At 47.5% G+C, this 24,834-nt stretch overlaps 1 protein-coding gene across 1 annotated transcript in view; it reads left to right on the forward strand.

The window, feature by feature from the left end:
• The window catches only part of GID4 (GID complex subunit 4 homolog), a 30,582-nt gene extending 6,143 nt beyond the window's left edge, over nt 1-24,439 (forward strand). Inside the window, exons 2-6 of the mRNA XM_040453029.1 lie at nt 5,120-5,179; nt 10,240-10,347; nt 18,556-18,657; nt 20,640-20,770; nt 23,610-24,439. Coding sequence (XP_040308963.1) covers nt 5,120-5,179; nt 10,240-10,347; nt 18,556-18,657; nt 20,640-20,770; nt 23,610-23,673 — 465 coding nt within the window. The 3' untranslated portion in view covers nt 23,674-24,439. The remainder of the gene's footprint in view (nt 1-5,119; nt 5,180-10,239; nt 10,348-18,555; nt 18,658-20,639; nt 20,771-23,609) is intronic.
• Nucleotides 24,440-24,834: the final 395 nt, after the last annotated feature.

Here is a 24,834-nt window from a genome sequence, read left to right on the forward strand (position 1 = left end):
CATCTCCTTCTCCTTGGCTCCAGGGGACCCTCTTTCTATGGTCTTAACTTTTATCTACACAGCCAGGGCTTCCTCCCGGTGTCTGATACCCATGTGCTGGGAAATCGAACTCACCCAGCATTATCTCTCACACAGTATTTCCTTGCTGTCTCTCTACCTCCCCCCCCGTCTGACCTGAATTTCTAAGTACCTGCTGCCAGCCCCTGATAGCTTTGGAGCTCAGCTTTACCCACTCTGGCCCTTTTCCGCACCTCACCCCTCTCATGCAAGTGGTAACACACTTGATATTTTTTTCCCAGCGGGAGGAGGTCAACAGTAGTTATTACTCCTTTCTCTCCCCCTTCCCTGCAAAACTGTTCCTCCATAGCTACCCCTGCCTGCCTCAGGACCCACTTTCCTCCTCCCTTTGCCCCCTTTTTTCCTTAGCCTGACGCCCCACCTCCTAGGCTGTTCCCCAAAGCCCCTCCAAACGTCTGGCCCCTTGAAAGGCCTCACAAGAGCTCTGAGGACCTAAGTGTGCCACCTTACTGCCCCCACGCGTGAGGACAGAACGTAAGCCGTGTCTTTTCCTTAAAGATGTGCCCTTGGCTCTTTAAAAACGTTAAATCTTAAACAGCCTCTCCTCTGAGCAAGTGGGTCTCCCACCCAGAAGTCAGTGGGGATACATTTTCTTTTTGCTAACAGCAGGGCATCCTTAACCTCTTTTTTCTTACTGTTTTGTGGGAATCAACAGTTTCCTGTTTTTTCGATTGGGAAAACATCACGTTAATCGTATCTTTGGTCTGTAAACTTAAGTTGCTATCATGAGCCATGATATTTATTACAACTGGAAAACTATTATGACTGAGCCATTCGTTCTCCATAATTAGATCTATGATAGGGTGATCCCTCTTCCCTTCTGCTTAAAATGTGAGAATTTACTGTGAAGTAAAGGCTTTTTTTTTTTTTTTTTTTTTCTGCAACAAATCATAAAATTCTGGAAGTGAGATCCTTGGTTGTGGGTCATGTTTGGAATGATCTTGAATTTGCACCCATTGTTTCATTTGATGGTTTCCGGGGTGGTAGGGGACGACTTGGCAGGGTAGCTAAGTGTCAAAGAGAAGTTGTCTTTGGTTCTCACAGCAGCCACCCCCTTCTGTCATGGGTGTGTTGTTTCTGAAGTCTTGTCAGATGCCCATTTCCTCGCGAACCAGTGTACGTGGTGATTGAGTTGGCGCGTGACTGGTCTCAGGGTAGCCCAGAGCGGAGACCTGGCTGATGGCTGGAAGCCACTCCAGTAGGATGTCTTGATGGTGGGAGCGGTGGTCATGCCCAGGAATGCTGCCCTACTTCTGAGCTGGTGACCTGTTTGTCCATCATTGAGACAGTTAGTGACATGTGACTTATTCCATCATCTGGTTTTACAGCCAGGACTAGTTTCTTAGACTCAGCCTTCTTAGAATACTTCTGCCTTTCATACCTGAGCCTCCTTCCTGCTTGCTTGCTTGCTTGCTTGCTTGCTTTTTTTCATAAGAGCTTTATTGAGATACAATTCACGTATCATACAGTCCACCCAATTTAAGGCATACAATTTCAGTAGTTTCTAGTAGAGTCACGCACTTGGGTAAGCATCACTGCAGTCTAACTTTAGAACACTTCCATCACCCCCAAAAGAAACACCACCCCTCTCAGTCGGTTAAGTGTCCGACTTCAGCTCAAGTCATGATCTCGCGGTCCGTGAGTTCGAGCCCCGCGTCGGGCTCTGGGCTGATGATGGCCCAGAGCCTGGAGCCTGCTTCCGATTCTGTGTCTCCCTCTCTCTCTGCCCCTCCCCCGTTCACGCTCTGCCTCTCTCTGTCTCAAAAATAAATAAACGTTAAAAAAAAAAAAAAAAGAAAGAAACACCACCCCTTAGCCATCACCCCTTCTCAACTCTAGGCAGCCACTAATTTTATTTTCCCTAAGATCTGCTTATTCTGGCCACTTTGTACTAAACGGAGTCGTATGCTATGTGACCTTTTGTGTCTAGCTTCTTTCACCAAGTATAATGTTTTCAGCGTTCACCCATGTCATAGCATGTCAGTGCATAATAATCCGTTGTACGGACGTACAACATTTTGTTTATCCTTGGAGCAGTAGATGGATATTTGGGTTGTTTCCACTTTTTGGCTCTTGTGAGTAGTGATGCTGTGAACATTCCTGTACGAGTTCCTCATTTCTCCTGGGTAGAAACCTAGGAGTGGAATGCGGGGTCCTATGGTAACTCCGTGTTTAACATTTTAAGGAACTGCCAGACCGACGTCCAAAGTGCCTACGTCATTCTGCACTCCCCCCACCGGGCAATGAGGGTTCCAGTTTCTCCACAGCCTTGTCAACGCTTGCTATATATTTGTCATCTTTTTGATTGTAGTCATGCTAGTGGGTGTGAGGTGGTTATCTCATTGTGGTTTTGATTGGAATCTCCTTAACTGGCTAACGATGTTGCACATCTTTTCCTGTGCTTTTTTGGAGCACTTTCTTTTCTTGAAATTCCGGTTTAAAGAGCTCCCCCAGACCTTCGTGAGATTCTGACTAGGTTTTTGTTGTTGCCGTTGTTACTTTGACGACTCTGTTCCTCCTCTGCCATCCAAAGAGCCAAGAGTAACGTGAAGGCCAGGGTCACCGTGACAGCATATTAAAAAGAGCAGCTGTTGGACACAGCTGTGCTGTCAGACTTCCTTGCCTAACGTTTGCCTTGTCATCCTTCCCATGGAGATGCTGGTCCGTCGTTTGGTGAAAGTTCTCTGCGTCGTAGTGTATTTGAGTTCACCCACCATCACCAAGATCAATTTGGGCAGAATGGGAGAGACCCGTGGTTGAACGGAGGCCAAACTGCAATTCTGATTCTCAGGCACGTGATAATCCACGCAAAATGTTAGCCAATTTACAGTTCAGTTTTTAATCTCATTAGCAGGTATCCTGGCCACCTGATACCCTTTCCAGCAGCTGTGAAGCCCCAAACTATATTGAATTCAGTGAGAATTGCATACGTGAAATTTAAGGCCTCAGGTTAGAGCTGTGTGTCTTTTAATGAAAGTTCTTTGCTGAACCGTGTGAGTGCAGATCAGCCACTTTGGATGACGTCCAGCGCCGAGGCCCGGAGATGAGGATATTTTAAATGCTTGGGCGGTTTTCACATGGAATACCTTTGTCACCAGCACCGAACTGTGGGAGCGTTTTAGCTTTATCGAAGCCCATTTGCTTTGGTGCTGACCTCATCTGGCTGACTGCATTCATTACAGTTTTTATTTTTTTTATTTTTTATTTTATTTTATTGTTTTTTCTTTTTATAAAAAAATTTTTTTTTTCAACGTTTATTTATTTTTGGGACAGAGAGAGACAGAGCATGAACGGGCGAGGGGCAGAGAGAGAGGGAGACACAGAATCGGAAACAGGCTCCAGGCTCCGAGCCATCAGCCCAGAGCCCGACGCGGGGCTCGAACTCACGGACCGTGAGATCGTGACCTGGTTGAAGTCGGACGCTTAACCGACTGCGCCACCCAGGCGCCCCTATTTTTTTTTTTTCTCAACGTTTATTTATTTTTGGGACAGAGAGAGACAGAGCATGAACGGGGGAGGGGCAGAGAGAGAGGGAGACACAGAATCGGAAACAGGCTCCAGGCTCCGAGCCATCAGCCCAGAGCCCGACGCGGGGCTCGAACTCCCGGACCGCGAGATCGTGACCTGGCTGAAGTCGGACGCTTAACCGACTGCGCCACCCAGGCGCCCCTAAAGATGGCCTTAGTATTTGATTTCTGGTGTAATTGGAAGTCGTTAAGTCCCCAGACCTGATAAACACCACAAGACTCTCCAAGTTGCTTAAAATGAGACCTCGCTTGACACAAAAATCTCAGCGTGCTGCAGCACCGGGGTGCTTTGTCTCGCTTTAATTCCGGGGGTTTGCTTTGTCCGTGAGCCCAACCAGCATGAAATCTGAAAATCTGCCTGTTGGGGATCAGTCCATCCGGATTTGGGTGAAATGGCTCATTTAGGGTGCACTCAGCTGTAGGTAGCCATACCCTTTTCGGAATAGTTAAAAGAAGGGGTGAACCTGCCGTCTCAGGTTACAAGAAGCCTGGAGGTGGCTTGGCTCCAGACTGGCTCATGCGGGGGCCCGTTTCCTTCCACGTTTCCGTGCCGCCATCCTTGGCATTTCCCGGCCTGTTTCCCCTCAGGGTCTTTACGTGGCTGCCCTGGGCACCGCGTGCAGGTGCTGCCGCCGTCACGGGAAGAAAGAGAGCCTCTTTGGAAGCCCCAGTCTTTCCCAGCAGCACCCAAGAGACTTACGCACATACCTGATTGGTCAGAATCGGGTCACTCACCCCTAAACTGATGACTCACAAGGGGACAGGGGCACGGGTTTGCCTTGCACCCTTCAGGCTGATCGGGTCTTGTGGGGGCAGGGTAGGTGTCAGAACGAGATCTGGGCCCTGCCAGCATGGAAAAGGAGGAATTTGGTTGTAGGGTAGGTACCGGGCCATGTCGCAGCAACCCGTAATTGGTACATACTACACCTCAAAATCTATGTTGCCTGTTACCCCTGTTTATTTTAGGCTCCTAACTCTTCATCAGGAGACACAAGCATTCATATATGAAATGGGCAGCGTGGCCCCTCCCAGTATTTTCCATTCTGGGGTCAGCGTCTTGGTTCACAACTGCAATTTTTGCCAGAGAAGTCTTCCTAAGATGCCTTGCCGGGATATGCTGCCCATTTCGTAAAGAAATAATGCGGGATTGTGCTGAGTATAAATACGGGCGAGGAGTACATTTTTCAGACCAGTCGGAGACCTGTGTTGAGCGGGCCCACTGTTCCAGAAAGGCACTTTGGTCTCAAGATACTCAGCTGAAGGAGGTTGAGAGGGTCCTGAGATCAGGTAGCTTCTGAACAGGCACGGGGGCGGGGTGGGGCAGGGGGTGGGGGGGACTCACAAAGGTCTCAAAGGCAGGTGAGCCCTGGCCGTGCTAGGTGCCCACCAACCTCCGGGCCTCCCTCAGCCCACCTGGCCTCTGACGGCCGGGCACATGGTTTTCCGCAGCAGCCCCAGCTGGTCTCCCAGTGGTTCCTCCGTTTGTAATGAGGCTGTGTGTCCTTTCTTTCCAGCATGTGGACACGGGGAACTCTTACCTTTGTGGGTACCTGAAGATTAAAGGCCTTACGGAGGTAAGCACTCACTCAGACGAACTAGAACTGGAAGGTGGACCGCGTGTTCCTCGTGCTCAGAGTGTGAAGGACCAGCAGTCAACTCTGAGGCCTGATTAAAGTGCCCTGTTAAGTGTCGTTCTCATACAGTGAGCTCAAAGCATGTGGTTTTCATGTGCCCTGTTGGAAAGTATACAGAGTCACAAATCTGTAGAAGTTTATAAATACATCGTGTTGTTACCAACACTGTTGATTTCATTTTTAATCCTTTTGTGGAAAAAAAAAAATGTGGTAAGAACACAGCTACGACCCTCCTCACCTGCCGTCGGAAGTTTTAAGGTTTCTAAGGCAAGCATTAATCCTTCCAGAGCCAAGGTCTTTGGAATTCCTTAAACCTTTTAGTTCGCTGGAACAATGAAAAAGTCATCATCAGTTTCTAACAGGAGTAGCTGCTATGGAAATGTAGACTGTTTTCCTTTCCTTGAACCAACTTTTTAAATCTCAGAACTCCTGGGAATATAGAAAACAAGAAAGAGCATCCTTTGTTTTCCTGCTGGTGAGTAAACAGGAAGAAGAAGGAGGGGACTGGACTGGCCGCCTGACTCCAGCCCGACCTGGCTGCTGAGCCCTGTGGCCTGATCAGTCCTCACTGTCTCCGTGGCCCAGCAGTGTTGAGAAATGCTCCACAGAGCCCTAGAGAGGTCAGAGTGACCTTGTTGCTTTGCCCTTTACTGGTGCCATGGCCTTAATAAGAATGAAAAATACCCGCTCTGTCTCCTCAAGGGGCTTATCCTAGTGGGAAAGAAAGAATGTGAGAGTAAGAGGTATAGACTGTAGTATAATACAAATGGGGGGGGGGGTGCTAACTAAGGCACAGACCATCCTCTGTCTTGAAACCATTGTTTCCATCTCTTTGATTCCATCTGGTTCTGCTTCTCTATTGGAAGTTTGAGACTTTTCTATGAAGTCTGGTGTTGACATGAAAAGATAACTACTCCTCCCTTCTAGAACGCTACCCAAGCTAGTAGGGGTACAAAATGAGGGCAAAAGGAAGGATTCCAGCCTTTGAGTTTGCGGTAGTAGGAAACAAAGTGAATAGAGTATACCCAACTCGTACAACAGGCAGCCAGATGCATTCACTGAGCACAGGACACGAACACTTAACTTCATAAGGAAGCCAGCAACATCCGTCACCTGGAATGTTAGCACCGATTCTAAAACCAGCCACTCTGGTCATAGGAAGCTGCACGGAAATGGCAGGTAGCGTTAAAAATCCCCAAACCGTGTACAGAACCTCTGTGACGTTTCCATCAGGAGCAGGTAACCCTAACAAGGTGGGGGAAGCTCTGAGTCATGAGCAGCAGGCTCCCTGAGGAGCTGCCAGCTCGGCCCTTCGCTGGGGCCGGTTCGGGAAGGGGACTTAGGCTCATGACAGGGATGAGGAGACCATCCCCCTGGCCAGTTCTTCCCGCCCGCGCACGAGCGGCCTCACAAGCACATGGCCCCCCCAGACTGGTCTGCGCCGGGTTGAGCCGTGGACTCAGGTGTGGCCCTCAAGTGGCATTGAATTAGAGAAAGGCGGCTGTGTTTCTGAGGCTCCTAGGACGTCGGGGTTCTTTGGATTTCATTTCTTTTAAGAACCTTTTTAGTTACTTTACTGACATACAGTTCACATACCACACAGGTCACCCATGTAAGATGCAGGGGGTGCCTGGCTGGCTCCATCAGAAGATCATGTGACTCCTGGTCTCAGGGACGTGAGTTCAAGTCCCACGTTGGGCATGGCGCCCACTTAAAAAAAACTAATAAAATGTACAGTTCATTGGCTTCTAGGATAGTCATGGTGTGGTACAACTATGGACTCACCTTTGAAATTCTAAATCCAGTACGTGGTCACTGGACACGATCACTGAAATGCCAGAAAGGGTGAGGATTCTCCGAATGACTTTATACCCGTATTCTAAAATACAGCTGTTCGTGTTTGTTTGCTTTAACGTTTATAGTTGTTAGGATATCGAATATGTAATTGATTTTAATAAAACCATTTAAATGGTTGAGTTTTAGCCATAGTCTTCCTCGTGTACACCACATGGAAAATTAACTATTAAGTTGGAGATCATTGGTCTCTTGGCTGCCTCACGTTCACGAATGAGCACAGTTATTACAAAGTCCGTGTGCCTTGTGGAAATGGAATCCCAGAATTGTGAAGAATGGGCGTCAGGTAGCATTTTTTTTTGCAATTCTGAGCCCGCCACCAGCAGAAAGAAGGGACATTTCTAGGGAGGCCCAGAAGCTGGCACAGGGCCTAGGAGCCCAGCCTTGGGAGAGTCACGGCCAGGCCCTCCTCCACTCACTCACTAGACAGGTTTGAAAGCTTCTGCTGAGCTTGTGCTAGACTTGCTCTGAGCCAGGCCAGGGAGATAGGTCACGCTAATCAAACTCAGCAGGACTGATGTATGAACAAGAATGCGCATTTACTCATTTTAAAATGAGGTACATGCACGTTCCAGAAGTCCTCTCTGACTTAGTAGCCAGTGGGTGTTAATCCCCCCGGGAGGCAGGTCTACACGGAAAGCCAGACCCATTACTGGAGAGTTTTTGGTGGGCCTGTTAACCGTGCGGGGAGTGGATTGGACGACTTAAATGCCACGACTGCTAGGCCCACTGTAGTAAGCCCACGCCTGTTCCGGGGGTGAGAGTGGGGGGTGCTAGCCGTGTCTCTTCTCTCTGACTCGTTTTTTTGACGACCTTCCCGCAGACAGAGTTTTTCCTTTGAGTTTATACGTTACTGCCACTTTGGCTGTAGTCAAGTGCTTAAATTTCCTGGTCCTGCCCTGAGAGATAGTTCGTGGTTTTGGTAACTTCTGTACATGTTGACTCGCACTCATTAGGCAGTATTTATTTTATTTTAATTCTCAGAGTTCGGGGTACCTTGCAGTCACCCTTATCTAACTGCCTGAGATATTTTTAGAGAGATGTCAGTGCAGAATCAGCTCACTAGGAAGACTTTCTATTTGAACCATAAGTATTTTCTTCGTATTGTAAGAGGGCCCATTTATCATTTCCTTCTTTTCTCTCTTGTGGAAGCTAAAAAAAGTTAAAACCTCAGAAAATCAATATGTATAGCTTTTCATTTAAAATCTCAAGCCTGGATGGCTTGCTTAGGTGGTTAGGCGTCCGACTCCGGCTGAGGTCATAATCTCACGATTTGTGGGTTCCAGCCCTGCGTCGGGCTCTGTGCTGACAGCTCAGAGCCTGGAGCCTGCTTCGGATTCTGTGTCTCCCTCTTTCCGCCCCTACCCCGCTCACGCTCTGTCTCTCTTTGTCTCTCAAAAAAGAAGAAACATTAAAATAAAATAATTTAAAATCTCAAGTCAGGTACTGATACAGAACTTTCTCCCTTAGCAGTTCTTCCTAAAACAGATGAGGATAATTTATTTATACCTTTAAAATCAGGTTTCCATTTAGGAAATCTCCTCTTTAATTTCTTCACTCCGTATATATAAATACCTGAACGAGGAACCCGGCCACCGTGTCGGGGGTAAAGGGTTGAGGTTTGGTGGGGGGTGGGGGTGTTATATATCTCAGAGTTCACTGTGAAGACAGCCGCCAGCCTCGGTGCTGGGTAGTGAAGCAGGCCCCTTCAGTCTGCTCCTGTGCGGGCGGGCGGCCATACTGTTTCCTGGGAACTGCTATCTCTTAGCGACGTCCCCAGCTACATCATGGCAGGCCAAGCCAAGAGAAGTAGCAAAGCCATCGGAACAGATTTATTTTATTTTATTTTATTTTATTTTATTTTTTATATAAAATTTTTTTTTAATATTTATTTTTGAGAGAGGGAGAGGATGAGCTGGGAATGGGCAGAGAGAGAGAGACAGAGAGAGAGAGAGAGAGAGGGAGGGAGGAAGACAGAGGATCCAAAGTGGGCTCCACGCCGACCACAGTGAGCTTGGTGCCGAGCTCAAACTCATGAACCGCGAGATCATGACCTGAGCCGAAGTCAGACATTTAACTGGCTGAGCCACCCAGGCGCCCCAGAACAGATTGATTTTAAACACACGTAGATGTTTGATGCAGAATAAGAGGGGCATACATAGTGTCTGAAGAAGAAAGTGGGACCTCTAGTCCCAAGGACATTGACTGTAATCCGTGGTTTGCCAGGCCACTGACCACCATTATCATGCTTCCAAGAAGCACCAGAGGCTGGCAGGCTGGGCTGAAGGGTTGGTTAGTTGGTCAGTCAGTTGATTGGGTTTTACAAATGCAGAGAAATGGTGGACTTATTAAATTGTTAACTTTTTCTTCCATTAGTATTTGTCAGAATCTTTGGTGCCTTCTTCTTAGCAGATGAACAAATATCAAATAAAATTGACAAGAGCATTCTAAGCACCCAGTTAGGATGACAGCTTATTTTTTCCCGTTTTTGTGGGTTTTTTTTTTTCCCGTTGTTGTGATTTTCCATTGCAGACGTGATTTATGTATATTTTCCCCAGTATAAATTGCCTTAGTTCATATGATAAAATTAAATGTTACTCTAACGCATCGAGGTATTCTTTAAAAAAAGAACACAAAACAACCACAACGACAACCAAAAAAAACCCCACAAAAAACCCACTCCCCGGACGGGCACAGGAGACAAATGACTGAGCTAGTTTGAGAACCAGTGGGCATGGCGTCAGGGAGACTGAGCTGTGAATGCTGTGATTGTGGAGCCTCCTGGGGTGTTTTTCTTGGAAAGTAAAATCAACTTAGTTACCATCTGCTTTGCATCCTAGAATACTCAGAATTTACTTGTTCAGGTTCTTTTCGAGTGATTAGTACATAACAAATGAAGTCAGGGAAGGATTCTCTGCTTCTGGCAAAGTTCATAACGTCCAAGAGACTTTGTGGGCACCTCCAATTCAAGCTGACTCCACAGCCATCGGCAGATCTCTGGACCTAACTCTGGGTTGTTGCTTAGCCAGTGTGACCGTTTTTTCAAAGTCCTAGGGAGAAGTTAAAGAGCAAGGTTGATTTTTCCTTTGGGAAAGGTTAAAACTGCTGTTCAACATCTTGTTTTGGTATTTGGGTTTTTACCATAGGAGTATCCAACTCTCACGACCTTCTTCGAAGGAGAAATAATCAGCAAAAAACACCCTTTCTTAACGCGGAAGTGGGACGCAGACGAAGACGTTGATCGGAAACACTGGGTGAGTAGGTGTTTGGTCCACTCTGGGCCGCCCACGCGCTGCCGGGAAGCCAAGAGACTTAGCTCTCGGGGTCTTATCACTGTGCCCCGTCCTGCCCACCTGTCCACTGGGCTTCTCACCCCAGCTCCTGACGGACACACCCAGGCTCAGCTGAAGTACCATCAGGATGTCACCGGAAATGCCAGTGCCCCTGCTTTTCAGTGTCAAAAGTGGAGTGTGTTCTAGCTCACCAGTGGGGAGCACTTGGAGACAACTCATCGTCACTGCCCTCAAGTCTTTTCACTGGCTTTCACACGAGTTGTTGTGTCTTCAAAAATCCATTTCTCTACCTGTCAAAATAGCCTTCCGGTTTAGCTGACCAGGGCGATGATGAATTTTGGTTTAACACTAAATAGGGAAGTCCAATGTGCTCACCCTCTAAACCCACCAGAAATTCTTGTGTCCGTAATGAAGATTCTAGAACTCTTCGTGCTTCCCACTGCCACTCACACCCGGCTCTTCAAGTCTCTCCTGATTCTGGCACGATACTCCTTGGAGAAAACTCCTGACCGCAGACCCTCGTCTGGGTTAACATCACTATAGATTAGCTGCTTTGCTTATTAATGTTTCCTACTTGAGATAGGAAAGGAACATCTTTCAAATGTTGAGTTTCAGTTAAATTTAAGCTTTTAAAACCATTTTTTGGTGAGCTACATGTTTTGACTATTGTAGCAAATAGAACTGAAAGTCAGTTATTTGCGTGATGCTAGAGAATACTGTAGAATACTGCGTAATACTGCGTAATACTCTAGAGGATACTAGAGAATACTGTAATACTAGAGAATGAACAAGAGCCAAGTCTCTGGGGATTCTCAGTCAGGGGATCACTCAGTGGCTCAGTCAGTGAAGTGTCCGACTCTGGGTTTCGGCTCCGGTCATTACCTCACGGTTCATGAGTTGGAGCCCCGCGTCGGGCTCTGCGCTGGCAGCTTGGAGCCCGCTTGAGATTCTCTCTCCCTCTCCCTCTCTCCCTGCCCCTCCCCTGCTCGCTCGTTCTCTCTTTTTCTCTTAAATAAACTTGAAAAAAAAAAAAAAAAAACTCAGTTGGGGAGCCCGAGTGGCACACGGTCGTGCGGGCATCAGAAAAGTGGTGGAGGGCTCCTCGGTGCCATCTGACCCCACCCTGCCCAAGGCCGGCTCTTCCTGCACAGCTCGACACCTCATGAGGTGGCTCCTTCCTCTCCCAGACAGTCCCCGTGAGAACGATCTTCCTGATCTTTCTTGTACCGAATGACAGCCTGTCTCCCATCCTGCTTTGTTTTCCAGCTCAAATTGGTTCTGCAAAAAAGCAAGGTCTTTTGAGACTCTATGAAAAGTCAGTTTTAAGTTAGGTTGGCTACGAATTAAATACATAGAAAGCAACTCTTAATTTTTCAGACTTCCATTAGAATACTGGGAAATATCTGTTCCTACCTCTGTTAGGCTAAATTGAAATATTTTGAGTGAAAGAGCGTCTAAGAAGGCCTCCCTGGGTCCTTCCCGGCATGCTAGATGGGAGAGGACCAGGAGCTGGGCCTAAGGGCTCTTCTTCACCCAGCAGTCTGGGGACCTGTGCAGGACTCAGAGTCTCCCGTAACTCTCCCAGCCCATGCAGGAGTCCCCGATGCCCATGTGGGGCTCCTGGAGCTCTGTACTGCACCTCTGTCTGTCAGGGATTTGCAGCACCTGATGCAGGCCTGCCTCAGAGATATTGCAGGGTCCATTCCGGAACACTGCAACAAAGCAAACGTTGCCATAAAGCAAGTCAAATGAATTTTGTTGGTTTCCCAGTGCATGTAAAACTTACATTTATGCTACACTGTACTCTGTTAAGTATGCAATACCATTGTGTCTAAAACAATGTACATACCTTAATTTTAAATTACTTTATTACTGGGGCTCCTGGGTGGCTCAGTCGGTTGAGCGTCCGACTTCAGCTCAGGTCATGATCTCACAGTTCGTGAGTTCGAGCCCCGTGTCAGTCTCTGTGCTGACAGCTCGGAGCCTGGAGCCTGCTTCAGATTCTGTGTCTCCCTCTCTTTCTCTGCCTCTCCCCTGCTCATGCTCTGTCTCTCTCTGTCTCAAAAATAAATAAAAACATTTAAAAAAAATTTTTTTAATTAAAAAATAAATAAATAAAGTATTTTATTACTAAAAAATGCTAACCATCCTTTGAGCTTGAGCAAGTCCCAATCTTGTTGGTAGAGGGTCTTTTTTTTTTTTTTTTTTGGTTAATTAATTTTGAGAGAGAGTGTGGGGGAGGGAAGGGGCAGAGAGAGAAGCAAGAAGCATCCCAAGCAGGCTCCACACTGCTAGAGCCAAACCTGATGTAGGGCTCAATCCTACAAATGGTGAGGTCGTGACCTGAACTGAAATCAAGAGTCGGATGCCTAACCAACTGAGCCACCCAGGCGCCCCACTGGTAGAGGGTCTCACCTGATGTTGATGGCTGCTGACTCATGAGGGTGATGGTTGCCAAAGGTCGGATGGCTGTAGCAATTTCTTAAAATAAGAGAACAGTGAAGTGTGCCTCATTGATTGGCCGACTCTTCCTTTCACAAACAATCTCTCTGTGGTGCGGGATGCTGTTTGATAGCATCTGACCCTCAGTAGAACTTCTTTCAAAATTGGAGTCAGTCCTCGCAAACCCTGCTGCGGCTTTATCAACTGAATTCATGTAATATTCTAAATCCTTTGTTGTCGTTTCAACAATCTTCATGGCATCTTCACCAGGAGTAGATCTTATCTCAGGAAACCACTTCCTTTGCTCACCCATCAGAAGCAACTCCTCATTCGTTCAAGTTTCATCCCGAGATTGCAGCCATTGGTCACGTGTTCAGGCTCCACTTCTGACCCTGGCTGTCTTGCCATCTCTTCCCCGTCTGCCTCCACTGGAGTCTTGAATCCCTCAAAGTCATCTATAGAGTTGGAATCAACTTCTTCCAAACTCCCATTGATATTGTTTGACCTCTTCCCATGAATCACAAATGTTCTTTCTTTTTTTTTTTTAAATCACAAATGTTCTTGATGGCACCTAGAATGGTGAACCCTTTCCAGAAGGTTTTCAGTCTACTTTGCCCACATCCATCAGAGAGATCACTATCTATGGCAGCTATAGTCTTAGGAACTATACTTCTTAAATAAGAACGCTTGAAAGTTAAAACTACCCCTTGACCCATGGACTGCAGAACGGGTGTTGTGTTGGCAGGCATGAAAACAACATTAATCTCACTGTATGTCTCCACCAGAGTGCTTGGGTGACCAGGTGCATTGTCAGTAAGCAGGAATCTTTTTTTCTGAGCAGTAGGTCTTAACGGTGGGCTTTAAATATTCAGTAAACCATGTTGTAAACAGATGTGCTGTCATCCAGGCTTTTTTCTATTAATAGAGCACAGGCAGAGTAGATTTTGCATAAAATTTTAAGGGCCCGAGGATTTTCAGAATGGTAAGTGAACATTGGTTTCAACTTCAGGTCACCCGCTGAATTAGCCCCTAGCAAGAGAGTCAGCCTGTCCTATGAAGCTTCGAAGCCGAGCATTGACTTCTCCTCTCTGGCCATGAAAACCCTCGATGGCGTCTTCACCCAATAGAAGGCTGTTTCATCGAGTGTGGCCATCATCATGAGTTATCTTAGCTCGATCTCCTGGATAACCTGCCACAGCTTCTGCATCAACACTTGACATTTCACCTCTCACATTTATGTTATGGAGATGACTTCTTTCCTTAAACCTCCCAAACCAACCCCTGCTAGCTTCAGACTCTCCTTCTGCACTTCCTCACCTCTCTCGACCTTTACAGAATTGAAAAGAATCAGCCTTGCTCTGGATTAGGCTTTGACTTCAGGGAACATTGGGACCGGTTTGACCTTCTAGCCAGACCATTAACCCTTTCTGCACATTAGCAAAAAGGCAGCTTTGAGGGGGCGCCTGGGTGGCTCTGTTGGTTAGGCTCCTGACTCCTGACTTCAACTCAGGTCATGATCTCATGGTTCATGAGATCGAGCCCTGCAATGGGCTCTGCATGGAGCCTGCTTGGGATTCTCTCGCCCTCTCTCTGCCCTTCCCCTGTTTGTGCACTCTCTCTCTCTCCTCTCAAAATAAATAAATAAACATTTAAAAATAAACAAGTAATAAGGCTGTTTCGCTTTCTTATCCATATGTTCACTGGCGTGAACTTTTCCTTTCCTTCAAGAACTTTTCCTTTGCATTTGCAACACGGCTGTTTGGTGCAAGGGGCCAAGCTTTCAGCCTCTCTTGGATTTCGACATGCCTTCCTCAACTAAGCTTAATTGTTTCTAGCTTTTGATTTCAAGTGAGACACGTGCAACTCTTTCTTTCCCTGGAACACTTCGAGGCCATTGCAGGCTTTTTAATCGGCCTCATTTCAGTATTATTACGTCTCAAGGAAGAGGGAGGAGGCCTGAGGAGAGGGAGACGGATGGGGGAACAGCCAGTGAGTGGAGCAGTCAGAACACACACAACATTTATCAGTTAAGTTTGCTGACTTATATGGGCCCCCAAACAATTGCAATAGTAATATCAAAGATCTCTGTGGGGCACCTGGGTGGCTCAGTCGGTTAAGCGTCCGACTTCGGCCCAGGTCATGATCTTGCAGTCCGTGAGTTCGAGCCCCGCGTCGGGCTCTGTGCTGACGGTTCGGAGCCTGGAGCCTGTTTCAGATTCTGTGTCTCCCTCTTTCTCTGACCCTCCCCCGTTCATGCTCTCTCTCTCTCTCTCTCTCTCTCTCTCTCTCTGTCTCAAAAATAAATAAACGTTAAAAAAAAAAAAAGATCTCTGATCACAGGAGTGCCTGGTTGGCTCAGTTGGTTGAACAGCTGACTTCAGGTCATGATCTCACAGTTCGTGAGTTTGAGCCCCATGTCGGGCTCACTGCTGTCAGCACAGAGCCCACTTTGGATCCTCTGTCCCCCTTCTCTGTCACCCCTCCTGTGCTTGCACTCTCAAAAATAAACATTAAAAAAAAAAAAATCACTGATCACAGATTACCATAACAAATAAAATAGTAATGAAAAAGCTTCAAATATTGCAAGAATCACCAAAATGTGACACAGAGACACAAATGCTGTTGGGAAAATGGCACCAATAGCCTTGCTCGATCAGGGTTGCCAGGAACCCTGGCAGTTTGTAAAAAAAAATGCAACATTTGCAAACAGCAATAAAGTGAAGTGCAATAAAACCAGGACTGCCAGGGCACCCGGGGGGCTCAGTGAGTTAAGCGTCCGACTTCAGCTCAGGTCACGATCTTGTGGTTCACGAGTACAAGCCTGCATCGGGCTCTGTGCTGACAGCTCAGAGCCTGGAGCCTGCTTCAGATTCCGTGTCTCCCTTGCTCTCTGCCCCTCCCCCACTCATGCTCTGGCTCTCTCTCTTTTTCTAAATAAACATAAAAAAACAAAACAAAACAAAATAAAACTGGACTCCCTGTAAACTAGAGGCACTGTATTATTTCATGCTCAGGTTTTCCTGAGTGATAATAAAGTTGATATCATGGTGGTACCATAAAGTCCAGATTCCATAAACTTAATCTACTGAGGATAGAAATACATGTGTGACAAATTCTATGGGTTAATAATTCTGTATCTTAAATTTTATTTAAGGTGTAATTCTTATAAAATTATTACATGCTTGTTTTTAAGCATTTGAATAAGTAGAAAAACAAAAGGAAAAAAATCATCTATAATAATAATACCAAAGCTAAAACAAGTATTGACCTTTTTTTTTTTAAATAAAAATAGGATCATGAGACACAATTTTGTAATCTATTTCTGGTGTCCCTTTTTTTTTAATATATTTAATTTATTTTTTAAATTTACATCCAAGTTAGCATATAGTGCAACAATGATTTTAGGAGTAGATGCCTTAGTGCCCCTTACCCATTGAGCCCATTTCCCCCTCCCACAACCGCTCCAGTAACCCGCTGCTTGTTTTCCATATTTAAGAGTCTCTTCTGGGGGCGCCTGGGTGGCTCAGTTGGTTGAGCTGCCGACTTCGGCTCAGGTCATGATCTCACGTTCCGTGAGTTCGAGCCCCGCGTCGGGCTCTGTGCTGACAGCTCAGAGCCTGGAGCCTGTTTCAGATTCTGTGTCTCCCTCTCTCTGACCCTCCCCTGTTCATGCTCTGTCTCTCCCTGTCTCAAAAATAAATAAAACGAGGGGCGCCTGGGTGGCGCAGTCGGTTAAGCGTCCGACTTCAGCCAGGTCACGATCTTGCGGTCCGTGAGTTCGAGCCCCGTGTCAGGCTCTGGGCTGATGGCTCAGAGCCTGGAGCCTGTTTCCGATTCTCTGTCTCCCTCTCTCTCTGACCCTCCCCCGTTCATGCTCTGTCTCTCCCTGTCCCAAAAATAAATAAACGTTGAAAAAAAATTTTTTTTAAATAAATAAATAAATAAAACGTTAAAAAAAAATTAAAAAAAAAAAAAGAGTCTCTTCTGTTTTGTCCCCTTCCCTGTTTTCATATTATTTTTGCCTCCCTTTCCTTACGTTCGTCTGTTTTGTATCTTATAGCCCTCATATGAGTGAAGTCATATATTTGTCTTTCTCTAATTTCGCTTAGCGTAATACTCTCTAGTTCCCTCCATGTAGTTGCAAATGGCAAGATTTCATTCTTTCTGATTGCCCAGTAATACTCCATTGTATATACATACCACATCTTCTTTATCCATTCATCCATCAGTGGACATTTGGGCTCTTTCCATACTTTGGCTATCGTTGATAGTGCTGCTGTAAACATTGGGGTGCATGTGTCCTTTCGAAACAGCATACCTGTATCCCTTGGATAAATGCCTAGTAGTGCAATTGCTGGGTCATAGAGTAGCTCTGTTTTTAAATTTTTGAGGAACCTCCGTACTGTTTTCCAGTGCGGCTGCACCAGTTTGCATTCCCACCAGCAGTGCAAAAGAGATCCTCTTTCTCTGCATCCTCGCCAACATCTGTTGTTGCCTGAGTTGTTAATGTTAGCCATTCTTATAGGTGTGAGGTGGTATCTCATCGTGGTTTTCATTTGTATTTTCCTGATGACTAGTGATTTTAAGCATTTTTTCATGTGTCGGTTGGCCATCCGGATATCTTTGGAGAAGTGTCTGTTCATGTCTTTTGCCCATTTCTTTGCTGGGTTATTTGTTTTTTGAGTGTTGAGTTAACCCTTTATCTGATATGTCATTTGCGAATATCTTCTCCCATTCCGTCGGTTGCCTTTTAGTTTTGCTGCTTGTTTCCTTCGCTGTGCTTTTTATTTTGATGAGGTCCCAATAGTTCATTTTTGCTTTTGTTTCCCTTGCCTCCGGAGACGTGTTGAGTAAGAAGTTGCTGCGGCCAAGATCAGAGAGGTCTTTGCCTGCTTTCTCCTTGAGGATTTTGATGGCTTCCTGTCTTACGTTTAGGTCTTTCATCCATTTTGAGTTTATTTTTGTGTATGGTGGTCCAGGTTCATTCTCCTGCATGTCGCTTTCCAGTTTTCCCAGCGACACTTGCTGAAGAAACTGTCTTTGTTCCATTGGATATTCTTTCCTGCTTTGTCAAAGATGAGTTGGCCATAGGTTTGTGGGTCCATTTCTGGGTTCTCTATTCTGTTCCTTTGATCTGAGTGTCTGTGTTTGTGCCAGTCCCATACTGCCTTGATGATAACCGCTTTGTATACATCTTGAAGTCCATCTGGTCTCCTTTTTTAAAAGAAATTAATCGTATATTACCCACTTCCTGTTTCTTCTTCACTAGCTGGCCCCAAGCCACTCTACTCTGTCAGAGAACCCCACTGTAGTAAGCCCTCTCTCCCCCTTCGGTGAGACATGCTGGCTCTCAGTTGTTCTGCATGACTCTTGTTGCTACTGTTGACTCCCTTACAGAGATATCACTAGTCATTCCTGGCTTTGTGCAAAAGTGTCCTGAGAACGGGCCCCCAGAATAGCATCCATTCCCAACCCGGGGCCTTTTCTCGGACAACGTGAACTAGGCAGGCGTAGTCCCATGATGCCTCAGCTGGAGTCCAGCTCTGAGGTCACTGGTGGGGACCTTGGGCTCCCCTTCCAGGCCTCGGCCTTTGCTGCTCTGGTCAGGCCACCTCCAGCAACTGGCACGCGTTTGCAAAGGCAGTCGCCGGCGGACACAGAAGGGTCGTTCTGACACCAGCCTCTCCCTCCGTAGATCAGTTCTCATGCTGTGTCTTTTGCTTTCAGGGCAAGTTTCTGGCTTTTTATCAGTATGCAAAATCATTTAATTCAGATGACTTTGATTACGAAGAGCTGAAGAATGGAGATTATGTCTTCATGAGGTGGAAGGTAAGGCCCCACCCCAGGCGGTCTTCTGGCTGTGCCAGTGCCTGCATTGGACCCACCGCCCCATCTGCCCTGTCCTCGTGCGGTGCCTTTAACGCTCACGGAAAGCGGGCACAGCTCCAGGCCACTCTGGCAGACTGCTGCCCTCCCGGATGGTTTCTCTTTGGTTAAACTGTTTGGTGGTCAGCTGACGAATTCGTGGCTAGGGGGTGGTCCCCCTCGGTACCTTTGACCGTCCAGGTGGAGTCCTCCCAAGTGTCCTGTGGATTCAGGGGACAACCAAAGTCAGTCACCCACCACCTCCGGTTCTCAGCCACAGGCTGCGACACCCCCTTAAGGGACCGCTCCCTCACCACGTCCTTGCTGAAGGCTCGGTGCCGTCTCCGCTTGTCTGGTTCCCTCCAGCTCAGGAAATGAGGGACCAGGAATGGAATTTGGGTTTTCCACTCACCAGCCCTCAGAGAACTGCATCTGGCTGGACTCGATAGATTGGCTTTGGGGCTGACAAGGCTTTTGTGTTCCCTGTTTTGATAGTATGGTATTTACTGTGTTCCAGCTCCAGGATAGCACAATCATGAAGCCAGTTTGTGAAATCACTGTGTGAACGGACATCCACTTCCAACCCCTGGTCCCCAATCTGCGGGGAAAAGCCGTTTTGTCTTGAAATCTCGCCAGCTTTCCGAAAAGCCAATCATTTAGAGTAGTGATTCCCAATCTTTTTTTTTTTTTTTTTTTTTTAGTATTTATTTTTGAGAGAGAGAGAGAGAGAGAGAGCACGCGAGCGAGCGGGGAAGGGACAGAGAGTGAGATGAAGAATCCGAAGCAGGCTCCAGGCTCTGAGCTGTCAACACAGAGCCCGACATAGGGCTCGAACTCATGGACCACGAGATCATGACCTCAGCCAAAGTCGGTCGCTTAACTGACTGATCCACCCGGGCGCCCCAGTGATTCCCAATCTTTAGCTTGTATAGCTAATTTTTTTGGGGGGTGGGGGGGATCATCACTTTCTGAGTGGACGCTTGCCAGGCGTGGAGAGTCAGAGCGGGGTCCTGCCCTGTAAGCTTGCCATCTAGTGGGAAGTGTGCCAGTGAAATAACATGTTGGAAGAAGTATCCTCCAAAGTTCTTATTTTAAAATTAATTTTAAAAACTACCATTCAGAGGTTTAGGAAAGGAAAAGATGACAGTGTTTTGGAAAAAAAAAAAAAAGAATTGAGCACCTGGGTGGCTTGATTTTGGCTCAGGTCATGATCTCGAGGTTTGTGAGTTCATGCCCCACATCGGGCTGTGCACGGCCAGTGCAGAGCCTGATTGGGATTCTGTCTCTCCCTCGCTCTCTTCCCCTCCCCCACTCTCTCTTTCAAAATAAACTTAAAAAAAGAACTTCTCAGGGTGACTCACTGTGGGCCTTCAGGAGACCTCCTGGGGCCTTGGGGGCACCGACTTCATCTTACTGGGACAGTAGGTCCTTTCAGCTTGGCTCTAGCCAGAGATAACAAGCTTGCCTCTTCCCAAGGTGCTGTTCTGATGGCTGTCGCCGAGGCGTAGAGCTTTTTCAGGGGGTGTTATGGGGTGTGATCTGCCCTCAGAGTGAAGTGACTTGCTGTTCTAGAGATGATCAGGAACCTAGCACCAGTTCCTGGGGTGGAGCAGAGAATTTCTCTCCCTGGGTGGTTCTGTCTGTGGGCTCTGAAAGGTAGGTAGGTATCGATTCACTTACGAGATATGTAGACCATAGGGCCTTCTCTTCACTGCTGACCTCAGTGAGCTCAAGACACAGGCTCCTGTGTTAGCATCTAGAATACTCGAGCAACACACAGATGCTATTGGCAGGTTGGGTTGAAACGCACATGTTGGCCATTGTCCAGCAGGTCTGGGCAAGGCCGTGTTGACAGTGGAACCTTAGAAGCACCTGGAGGCTAATGAGGAACACCAGAGGTGGCCGGGCCACACCGTCTGTTACTAACCTCCTCTGTCTCTGTGCAGGAACAGTTCCTGGTCCCAGACCACACGATCAAAGACATCAGCGGTGCTTCCTTTGCTGGGTTCTATTACATCTGCTTCCAGAAGTCGGCAGCCTCCATAGAGGGCTACTATTACCATAGGAGTTCAGAATGGTAAGGAACCCAAGAGGCGGAGGGGGCGGCTTGCTGCTGTCCCCCTGGCTCTTCCTTGGCTTGCCAAACCAAAAGAAGACCTCTCCCCTGTCTCTGCATAGCTTTCATGCTCTGTCTGCATGCAGAGGGCCTCTCCAAGCGATCTCAGTTGCTGGTGTAGGGGCTCCCGTCCCTCTACACGGAGCAGAGTAAACAAGATGAAAGTGAAGTGTAGATAAAGGAACTCGTTGCTGACAGCTTTCAAGCAGTTCTGTGTTATCAGCAATGTTTCTCCCAATCTTGCTGCTTTTGTATTTCCTCCCAAATTTAATCAGTAACTAAAATGTAAAATCCAACTATGAATTTTGCTGGGGTGAATTTTGCTGTCAGCAGCCTTTTCGATTTTGTGGTCACATTCCTCAGATGCTGGCCCCACATGCACTTGATCTCGGTCTGGTGACCTAGGGTCCCCCCGTGGAGCTGGCGGTCCTGCCCTGTGTCTCACCTGAGGTGAAGGACTGAATGCCACCTCAGGTGCTAGCTTCTGTCACCTCTTGGGGGCAATCTCCTGCCTCCTCGCTGCTTCTCAAAGCACCTGGCTGTACCTGAAGAAGGAACCGTCTCATAAAATACCTGATTTCCTCTCTGAATGTAGAGACCCCTCATTCCCTTCCCAATTTCTCACACTTTGGTGACTTGTAAGTGATGCCACCCCAGCTTGACTCAAATTCCTCGTTCGGTGGCAGCCCAGTGATACCTGCAAATACGTGCCCGTGGCTCAGTGCGGTCTCAGCGCCTCTGAGAGCCACAACTCTCAGGGTTTCAGTAGTTGTTCAGTTTTCAAATGAGTTTTCAAAACATGTTATATCCTGTTTTAAATGACAGCTTTATTGAGATAATTCACACACTATTTGGTTTGCTCATTGAAGCTGTACAAGTCAGTGGTCTGTGCAGCCATGACTGCGGTCAATTTTAAAACGTTCTCATCGCCACAGGGAGAAACCCTCGTACCCCTTGACCATCACCCCGACTCCCCATCCCCTCCTGGCCCTAGGCAACCACTGATCTATTTTCTCGCTGTGTAGATCTGCCCGTTCTGGATATTTTATATAAACGGGACCATACACTATGTGGCCTTTGTGTCTGGCCTTTGAAGCTTCAGCCTTGTTACAGCAGGTGTCAGCACTCCCCATTTTTATTGCTGAATAACTTTCCACGGTCTGGATCCACGGTAGCCCCTCCTTATCTGCGGTTTTGCTTTCCGGGGTTTCGGTTACCCGCGGTCAGCTGTAGCCCAGAAGCAGACGATCGTCCTCCTGACAGTGTCAGAAGGTCAGTGGTAGCCTAACAGCCCGTCACAGCGCCTCTGTCATTCCGTGTTTCGTCTCCTCCCGCACCCATTTCGTCATCTCACATCCTCACGGTACAATAAGGTATTTTGAGAGAGAGCCCACGTTCCCGTAACTTTTATTGCAGTATATTGTTATAGTTGTTCTATTTGCTGACTAGTTATTGTTGCTAACCCCTTACGGTGCCTAATTTATAAGTTGTACTCTGTCACGGGTATGTATGTGCAGGAAAAACCATACCGTATGTACGGGGCTCGGTACCATCCACGGTTTTCGGCATCCGCTGGGGGTACCGGAGCGTATCCCCCACAGATAAGAGGGGGGGACCACTGTACCACATTTTCCTTCTCTGTTCATCAGTTGCTGGGCACTTGGGTCGTCTTCACCTTTTGCCTGTTGTGAATAATGCTGTTGTGAGTGAGGCTGTGTACGCATCCGAGTCCCGGCTTTCAGTTCCTTTGGGCAGATACTAAGAGTGGAATTGCTGGGTCATATGGGAATTCTGTAACTTTTTAAGGAACCACCTCCCTGTTTTCCAGAGCGGCTGCACCCTGGTACGTTCCCACCAGGGCCCAAGGGCTCCAGTTTCTCCACATCATTCCCAATGCTTGTTATGATGTCTTTACAATTACAGCTCTCCTGGCGCGTACGACATCTGCAGGTGTCGTGTGGTTTTGATTCACGTATTCCGATGGCTAATGCATGATCTTTTCTTGATTTTTGTTTTGTTTTGTTCTTTGCTATTGTTGTTGAGAAATAAACTGCTTGTTCCTGTGCTGCTCCTCACTCCTCTGTGAAACAAGTAAGAGGAGAGCTGACGTCTACCCCATCAGCTCTGATTGTCCCTGGGGGTTATCGTCCCCTTGTGTGGATTGTCCCGGCCGCCGTTTCCCTTTCATCTGCTTAGCTCCTCGGAGCAGCCTGCCGACGGGGCAGAAACATACACGTCAGAGCTCTGATGTTCTCAAAGTCTAATAGCCGTGTCTAGGGAGGCGAGAAAACGAAGCCAAAGGGTCAAATAAGATTTACGGTTAGCGAGGAAGTTCTCTCTTCCATGGCCTGTTTGCATTGCATGAGAAGTGGGGTGTGCCTGTGTTACCCACGAAGTCCTGAGGGTGCACCAGCCTGACACACGGGGGGGGATGAGGTGCTGGCCGTTGGGAGGCCGGGCAGCGTGGCAGGTGAGGATGAGGCCCGGGGCCTCGGTCTGCATCTCTCCCACAGCGTACTCCGCCTCTCCTTTTACAAGACGTACCATGGTTGCTTCATGGTCAGAGCAAAAGGGAAAGGCCTAAAAACAGCTCCTCTTACCCCCATTCGGGAGGATTAACCAAAGAAACAAATAAAACCAGAGTCGGTTCAGCTGACGAGACCTGAGATGAATTTGCGTTCCGGTCCGAGAGGGTGGCCCGTCAGGCGCTCCGGTGGCAGGGAGGGAGTTTTGGACATCCTTTGTTTGGTTTTCAGGATGCTCAGACTGCCTCCCGTGTCTCTCTTTTCCCACATTGCAGGTATCAGTCACTCAATCTAACTCACGTTCCCGAACACAGCGCACCCATCTACGAGTTCCGGTGACAGCGGTTCAGAGCAGGAACCAAATAAAACTGAACTTGGCAAAAAAAGAACTCTGCCAAGAAAATCGTGTACCTGCCAGAACCAGGAGAACGTGTGTTCCTGTTTCTTCACGAGCAGACTCGCATCAGAAAGCATGAATGTTAACCCACAGAATCCAAGGAGCATGGCCAACCAACGGCAGGTGGAGGGAGTGTTCTCTGTGCTTCCTCCCTCTCTGTGGCAGTTTGGTCTTAATCTGTCGTAAGCTACCTTAAATGCACTTTTCCTTCCTGCACAGCTAACTTCTGTATCACTGAAAGGCCCATTCCTTCCTCCGTCCCCACCTCCAGCCGAGCAGAAGGTCAGCCCCCCAGTCACCCTCAGCCTTGGTGCTCAGTGGTCTCGGCCCAGGCCCCAGCCCTGCGCCCCCCACCCCCAGTTGCTCAGTCCGGTAGCTCAAGAGAAGGCAGAGCCCCAGCACACGTGTGCCGCCCCGCCCCCCCCCCCCCCTTCCAGAGCTCTGCGCAGGGAATCGGTGACCAGCAGCACCCGCCAGTGAAACGTGAGGCGGAGGCCGATTGCTTAACGGGGTCCGCTGGCACTGCCCAGCCCTGCAGCGGTCACGCTAAGCTAGTCAGTGGCTGCCAGGTTCTCTGGGCCTGCCATCGGGGATCACTAAGTTTCAGGCTTCCAGATCCCTGGCAGGAACGGATTCCAGTCCTGCTTACTCAGCACGTTTGCTCCAAACTTTTGAACTTGAGGGCAATACTAAACTTAAAAAAAAAAAGAAAAAAGAAAAAAAAAAGGGTTTTTTTATTACAAAATTATTTTTATGGTCCCTTTAACAAGGACCCATGGCAAATGCACAATTATTCAGAATTACATTTTTATCGTTTTCACATTGAAAACAGCAAATGTTGACTTAGTAATTTTTATACCTATATCTATATGTAAATGTATATTTATCAACCAGCAGTTTAAAACTAGTCATCCTGGTACAAAAGTTTTGCAGCATTGCATAAGTTCTAGTGCTAAACTTGAGAGCTGTTTTTTGGGGCCAGTTTAGCATTTGTACCTCCTCCTTTTGCTATTCAGAGCAGCAGTGCTTCGTGGCGACCTTTTCCGTCAAGCAGAAGGGGCCGTCATTCTAAAACAGCAACTCTAAAATGTTGGGGTGGGGGA

Source organism: Herpailurus yagouaroundi, unplaced genomic scaffold (assembly GCF_014898765.1).
Source record: "Herpailurus yagouaroundi ecotype Mexico unplaced genomic scaffold, PumYag 208, whole genome shotgun sequence".
NCBI classification, from domain to species: domain Eukaryota; kingdom Metazoa; phylum Chordata; class Mammalia; order Carnivora; family Felidae; genus Herpailurus; species Herpailurus yagouaroundi.